The sequence below is a fragment of the Pyxicephalus adspersus genome, chromosome W (assembly GCF_032062135.1).
Source record: "Pyxicephalus adspersus chromosome W, UCB_Pads_2.0, whole genome shotgun sequence".
NCBI lineage: Eukaryota > Metazoa > Chordata > Amphibia > Anura > Pyxicephalidae > Pyxicephalus > Pyxicephalus adspersus.
The window spans coordinates 8052293-8059386 of record NC_092870.1 but is presented as its reverse complement, the minus strand read 5'-3'; the positions used below and the strand labels follow the sequence as shown (position 1 = coordinate 8059386).

The window sequence follows — 7094 nt, the reverse complement described above, 5'->3', positions numbered from 1 at the left end:
TTTCTGCAAGCCAGGAATCCATGGGTAAGAAGGATAAAATCAAGGCCACTCCTTCCAAAATGGTCACTGCATCTTCATCAGCACGTGCAGCCAGCACTGTCCCTGCTCAGATACAGCATGATGATTCTTACAGCACTATGGTATATGTCAGAGCTATATAAATGTATAATAATAGTGTGTGACTGTGGGGGGACATTAGAGTGTCAGCTCCTCTGCACAGACTTTGATGGAATTGGCAGTTTTCTCTGTACCGCACAGCAGTATATCTCATCCATAGAAATATAAAATAAAAGTAGTGTGGAACTGTTGAGGGACATTAGAGTGTAAGCTTCTGTCGCTAGAGAAATACGATCATGTCTCATTACCTAGTTCTAGAAGAGATACAAGAACCAGCACAATGCCCTCCACACACCTGTCAATAGTTCCAGCCGCCGAATGATGACGTCATCCCTACGTTTTTTCACAACTTGCCCAATTCGAAGATGGCGTCAATTAACTTCCGCGAACTTCTGGAAGTGTTTGGTTTCTATAGAAACTGCTAACATAACGGACGCTGCAGATCATAGAAGACAGGACCTCCCCCGACTACTTACGGTATAGCCTTCTCTATCCCCCACCCACCTACCGTATACACCCGTCTGCACTACATTTTCTACATTTTATATATGCATCTGTCCCCGTTTAATGTATATACAACTTTTGTAGGACATGGCTGGTGATGATCCCGGAGGAGGTGGAGGTCTGGATGGAGACGACAGTGACCGTCAGTTCCTGGATACTCTATATTCCTTGAAGAGTAGGAACAGCCTCCAGCTGCAGAAACTGATTGGTCTGTATGAGGTGCAGAGCTCCCAGGGTGTGGATGATGGAAGTCTCCACAGGTTCTTCTCTGCTCCTCCACCCAGGAATCAGGACCTCCAGAGGTAAGTGGTGTATTACTACAGGCCTACTTCCTGTGACCCCACTGACATGGGTTGGTAAAGCTGTTGATTCCTCTTCTAGTCTGGTTGTAAATACAACAGAAAAGCCTAAGAGAAGTTCCAATACCATGACAGTGCCAAAACCATTTCAAATGAGTGTGGCAGAGGGAGACAAAATACACAAAGGCCAGGCCTGGGCAGATCCTGTGCATGAAATGAAGGAAGAGGACATTGAGTGCTATAAGCAGTTTCGGGCTCAGCCTGTCCCAGCCCAAGTTCTACTTCCACTCTACCATGACATCATGGAGCAACAAGATGAACGCAGGAAGTCTGACATACAGAGAAGAAAGGAACAGCTTATGACCATGCAGAAACCATTTCGTTTTCTATCAGAGGAAAGGAAAAAGTCATATGAGAGACCAATGACGACCCCAGCCCAAAAAACCCAGAGTGTTGTCAAACCCATTCCCAAATCTGTACTGGACCCATCAGTCAGCGATCGGCTTAAAGGTAATGTTTCTTCTGAACTTTATATACATCAATGTTATTTACCCTGGGAAGAGAGGTGGTATTCCCTGTGTAAATGGAGATTTTAGAGGAAAGTGTAATAGACCTAGAAAGTAAAGAGGCAAAGTATTATACCCTGGGTTCTATACCCAGTTAGATCCATGGAGTAGGGGGACAGGGTGTTAAACCCGGGGGTTTTGGGTTCTATAAATGTATAGTATCTGAGAAATAGAGGGCGCAGGGTGTTATTCCCTATGTAATTTGGTTCTGCTAAAATAGTGTATTACTAGTAGTGGAAGAGGGTGTTATAAGTTAGGGGTTTTGTCACTAACAAAGGCTGGATTTAGGGGGTACAGGGAAAGAATATACTATCTTACTGAACTGAGCTCTATAGAGGCAAGTGTATTATTGCAACCTTGTTGTGTTTTTTTTTTTTGCACATACCTCCAAAGTGCATCTGTAAAGAGATTTTCAGAGTACGTTTATATAAATATACATTCCATATTTTTTTTTTTTTTTATGTTACCCTACTGGTTTTGTTTGTTTACTTGTCTCTGTATATTTGAAAAATTTAATAAAAACATTTTGAAAAAAAAAAAAATACTGTTTTCACAATTTTTCTCTTTAAAATACTTGTGCACTTTTTAAATAATGATCCTTTTTTGTAATTGTAGTTTTGTTCAAAAGCACTGACATTTTCAGCAGTATAAAGTTTAGGTATGCAGAATTTCTTTTTTATCTAAGTTTGCCACAAAAGCACATTCCTTATTTTTGAAGATGGCAGCCTGAGAATAAAAGGTTAACACATTTCTTAGGTAGGGTATGATGTGACAAGTACATCTCCTTGGTTTAGAAGGAAGGAAGGGAGATGTTTACCATGAGGGCTTTATCCACCCTTTCTTTTAACAACATACAGTATGACACATTGTGGTAATAAGAAATAAAAGCACATAATTATACTCCTGTTATAGAAATAAGCAATCTTCTATCAGGTTTCAGTGGTTGCTGATTTTATATTAGGTAATAGAAAAAAAGAGGGGGAGAAAGAAAGGGAGGGGGAGGAGGAGGGACTGACAAGGGACAAGGGGGGGGAAGGGCAGGGAGGGAGGGTTGACAAAACAGTGGAGGCGCCATAATCTCATGTCAGTGGGCGGAGCAACCGCAAATAATCTGCAGTGGTCTTAAATTCGTCCCAATAATACCAGGTACGTATAGGTCTGTGTGAGGACCGATACCCTAATCTCACAAGCTCCTCCATATATTGTATATCGTTCACCCTGGTCAACCATTGTACAGTGGGCGGAGTCTCCACAATGGGGGAATGCAGGCCTTGGCCGCATTTAACAGATGGCGCAGTAACAACTTTTTATAGCATTTCCTCGACATTGCTGATACATGGAGCAGGGCAAGCTCCGGTTTGTCCCGTATCCACACTTTTGTCAGCCTTTGTACAATATCCACGACATCCGCCCAGAATGAGGCTAGACCAGGGCAGCTCCAAAGTATGTGTAACAGCGTACCTGTATGTTGGGATTGGTGCAGAAAATGGGTAGCCCGGTAAACACCACTCTCAATCCAGATCTTATACACTGGGTCTCTCTTGCTAGTCGGAAACTTGGGGTGGCCCAGGATAAGGGACATAGGGGAGGGGAACGCAGTAATTCCTTCTGCACGGAAATACCTTGCCACCACTCTAAGCGTCTCACCTATCAGAGGGTGTCGGCGTAAGGCAACCATATCCTCAATCGGGGACCATGCCGCTACGCTTAACATTACAGGAGACATCGAGTCCTCCAGGGTCACCCACCCCTTAAAGCTGGCGTGTCTGCACCAGTCTACCAGGCGGGTCAAATGTACCGGTCTGTGGTATAATATTGGGTCTGGGAAGGCCATCCCTCCTTGATCTTTCGGGAGTCGAAGAAGAAATTTGTTAAGGCGAGGGGTTTCAGTGTTCCAGATAAATCTCAGGAATTCAGAGCGAATTTTATGCAACAAATGGAGAGGGATACGTATAGGTAACGTTTGGAGTAAGTAAAGAAGACGTGGCATGATGTTCATTTTTAAAATATTGCACCGGCCAAACCAAGAAAAGGTCTGTTGTCACCATCGCTGAAGATCACTATGTATGAAATTAAGAAGTGGTACAAAGTTCAATTCTACTACTCTTCTGAGGTCAGCAGGGATATTAGTGCCCAGATATCTGATAGAACCCTGCACCCATTTAAATGGGAAGGAGGGGGCTAACGCTTTCCATAACTCAATTGGTAAGTTAATGTCCAACACCTCTGGTTTTTGGAGGTTAATTTTAGAATGGAGAACTGAGCATATCAACGCAACTCCTTCAGCCGGTTGGTTAAGGATCACCTGGGGAACAGTAATATAAAAGAGAAGATCGTCCGCATATGCAGCCACTTTGTGATCAATGGAGCCTACTCTAACCCCCTTAATATCTGGATTCTTGCGAATGTGCCCTAATAAAGGTTCGAGGAGCAGAATAAAGAGTAGGGGGGATAGCATCCTTGTCTTGTGCCATTTGTGATATGGTGGGTGGGAAAGAATTCCGTTAACTCGGACAGAAGCGGTGGGGTTCCTGTATAGGGCCTGTATCCACGTAAGCAGCCTGCTGGGAACGCCCTATAAAGTTAAGGACATGTTGCATGTATATCCAGTTCACGCGATCGAAAGATTTTTCGGCGTCTGCCGAGAAGATCAGTGAAGGGATTTTGTGTATATGCACATAGTGTATCAAGTTCAGCGTGCTTGTAGTGTTATCCCTCGCCTCTCTAAGTGGGAGGAAACCACTCTGATCTGAGTGGATAAGCGGTGAAGGATGGGTGTAAGCCTACGCGGTAAGATGCTAGAAAAAAGCTTAATATCACAGAAGCGATATCAGGCGATAGTTTGCACACATCGTAGCATCTTTGTCAGGTTTCAAAATGACTGTGATATAGGCCTTGGAGGAGTCAGCAGGCAATGGGTGTTCCGGGGAAAGTGCGTTGAAGGCCGTCAAAAATGGGCCAGAGAGTTGATGGAGAAACCGCTTATAAAAAGCTAGGGTAAACCCGTCAGGGCCTGGTGCCTTACCTGTGGGCGCATTGGTAATAGCTGCTTGTTACTCCACTGAAGTGATAGGAGCATCCAAAGCTGCCAGGGCTTCTTCCGGTATCTTAGGGACACCGGAGGCCGCTAGATATTCCTGCATATTTGTGTCAACTGTGCCTGAAGGACATGTCTCAGGATTCCCCCTTAAATTATAGAGCTTGGAGTAAAATTCCTCAAAGGCATCAGCTATATCCTGAGAGTGATGTAGTAGGGTATCAGAACTTGATTGGATGCGAGGAATAAAGGTACGGGCCCTTTTGACTCTTATGGCACGCGCTAGAGCTTTCCCACATTTGTTATTGTATTCATAGAAAAAAGCTCTGCATTTATCTAGTTGAGACTTTGCTTGAAAACAGAACTGCATATTTATGCTCCCTCTCAATTCTACTAATTGTGCTTCCGTGTCTGGGGAGTGACCACGTTTATGTCTAGTCTCTAGGTCATATAGATCCTGAAGCAGCTGCGTCAGTAGCTGCTGGCGCTCTTTTTTTAAACCCTATGGCCTTGCTGTATTAACAGACCGCGCACATAGCACTTATGTGCTTCACATACAGTCAGCGGGCTAGTGACAGACGCTTCATTCCTATCAAAAAAGGCCAATATCTCTCCCTCTAAATGAGTCCCAAATTCACCCAAAGACAAAAGTGATTCATTTAGACACCAAGAACTGCCCCCTGGGGAGGAAACATCAGAGAATATAGTGATCGAAATCGGGGCGTGGTCAGAAAATGTCTTATTTCCTATCTCTGTACTTTGTACTTGGGAGATAAAATCGTGTTTGACCAGGAAAAAATCTTTTCGTGAATAAGTTTTGTGGACAGGAGAGTAGAAGGTGTAGTCATGCTCGCTAGGGTGCTGTATTCTCCAGATGTGAGTAAGCTGATGGAGGTGTAAAAGGCTTTTTAGGCGCCGTAGAACAGAGTGAGGAAGGTGGGAAGCCCCTCTAGAAACGTCGAGGGCTGGGTCCAATGCTAGTTTGAAGTCGCCCCCCACCACCAAAACTCCGCAAACATATCAGCAACCTCGAGGAATTCTTCCAAAAAAGACACTTGATTAGTATTAGGGAGGTACAAGTTAACCAGGGTAAACAATCTAGTGTGGATCTTCCCCTTAACTAAGAGGTATCGCCCTTCAGGGTCCACCTTCAAAGTAACTAGCGTCCAAGGGAGGGATTTATCAATCAAAATACTAACACCTTTGGGCTTTGAGTCCGGGGATGAGCCATGGTACGCTGTCTGAAAACGACTGTTTTTAAGTGATGGTACCTTATCGTGACGGAAATGCGTTTCCTGTATAAACGCTATTTGACATTTTAGGCTGTTGAGGGAATTCAATACCACTGAGTGTTTAGTTGGGGAATTGAGACCTTTAACTTTGATGGATGTGATTTTTAGTGACATATGGGTGCTGAGAGAGTTCTTCAATTATTATACAGTATTTATATAGCAGCATCATATTACACAGCACTGTACAAAGTCCATAGTCGTGTCACTAACTGTCCCTCAAAGGAGCTCACAATCTAATGTCCCTACTATAGTCATATGTCATTAATGTAGTCTAAGATCAATTTAGGGGTAAGCCATTTAACCTAACTGCATGTTTTTGGGATGTGGGAGGAAACCCATGCAGACATAGGGAGAACCTGCAAACTCCATGCAGATAGTGTCCTGGCTGGGACTCGAACCTAGGACCTAGTGCTGCAAAGGCCAGAGTGCTAACCCCTGAGCCACTGTGCTGCCCAATTATCCTATAATTTCACTGAAGACAAGGGAAAAACAAGGAAAAGAGACACGGGGGGACAAGGGGTAGACTTGGGACCACTCAAAGGGTGGGGAGGGGTAAGAAAAGAAAGGAAAACCAGAACAAGGAGATAAAAAAAAAGAAAGGGGGGGTAAGAGCGGGTAAAGGAAAGTAAAACAAGAAGGAAGGGAGGGGAAAAGGAAGAGGAGTGAAGAGAAAGAGGATGGTGGAAAGTGCTCCGGTCAAGCAGCCGAAGCCCACCAGGTAGTACTAATGCAAGTCAGTACCTAGCTCCTATACCACTAGGAAGAGGAGCGGACTAGTGGGGGAAGTGGAACTCAACATAGGCATGACTCCACCAGCCTCCACCGCGTCTGATTGAAATAACTAACACTCTAAGATCTGCCAACAGTAAAAACTTGGATGCAAAACAAAAAAAAACAAATATTGTCCCCCCAGGTAAATCAGGGATAAGAAGGAAACCAGCTAGGATAATATATTTACCCTTTAAAACATATCGAACAAATCCTTATATACAGACCTGTATAAAATCTTTTGTTCAGAACAATCCACAGTCAGCGGTGTATCTAACGACACCAGCGGTAATAGGCGGTCGGGCTCAAACAGTGCCCACCTCTCCGCCTCCAGGGGCAACCCCTGTGGGCAGTATTATGTCTCAGATACCACTCACCCTGGACTGAATGACCTGCCCACCAATATTATCAGTAAACATACAGACATTATGGATAAGAGCACTTTTGCATGTAACACATCAATAACCTAGAGCTGCACGGAGGGAAAAGGCATAGAACAGTAAAGTTAGAG

General features: G+C 44.1%; 1 protein-coding gene across 1 annotated transcript; it reads left to right on the top strand.

Annotated features, from left to right (window-relative positions):
* The first annotated feature begins 455 nt into the window (after positions 1-455).
* On the top strand, positions 456-1857 carry LOC140342843 (protein FAM161B-like). The gene is made up of 3 exons (XM_072429215.1): positions 456-594; positions 706-923; positions 1003-1857. Exons 2-3 carry the CDS (start codon positions 709-711, stop codon positions 1514-1516), a joined length of 729 nt encoding a protein of 242 aa, XP_072285316.1. The 5' UTR covers positions 456-594; positions 706-708; the 3' UTR covers positions 1517-1857.
* The last annotated feature ends 5237 nt before the right edge of the window (positions 1858-7094 follow it).

What these genes read in the sequence shown, in the direction of transcription:
- LOC140342843 (XM_072429215.1), top strand. Translation starts at nt 709, where the DNA reads ATGGCTGGTGATGATCCCGGAGGAGGTGGAGGTCTGGATGGAGACGAC. An exon ending in AGGAATCAGGACCTCCAGAG is followed by an intron (nt 924 to 1,002) that starts GTAAGTGGTGTA and finishes TTCCTCTTCTAG; the next exon opens with TCTGGTTGTAAATACAACAG.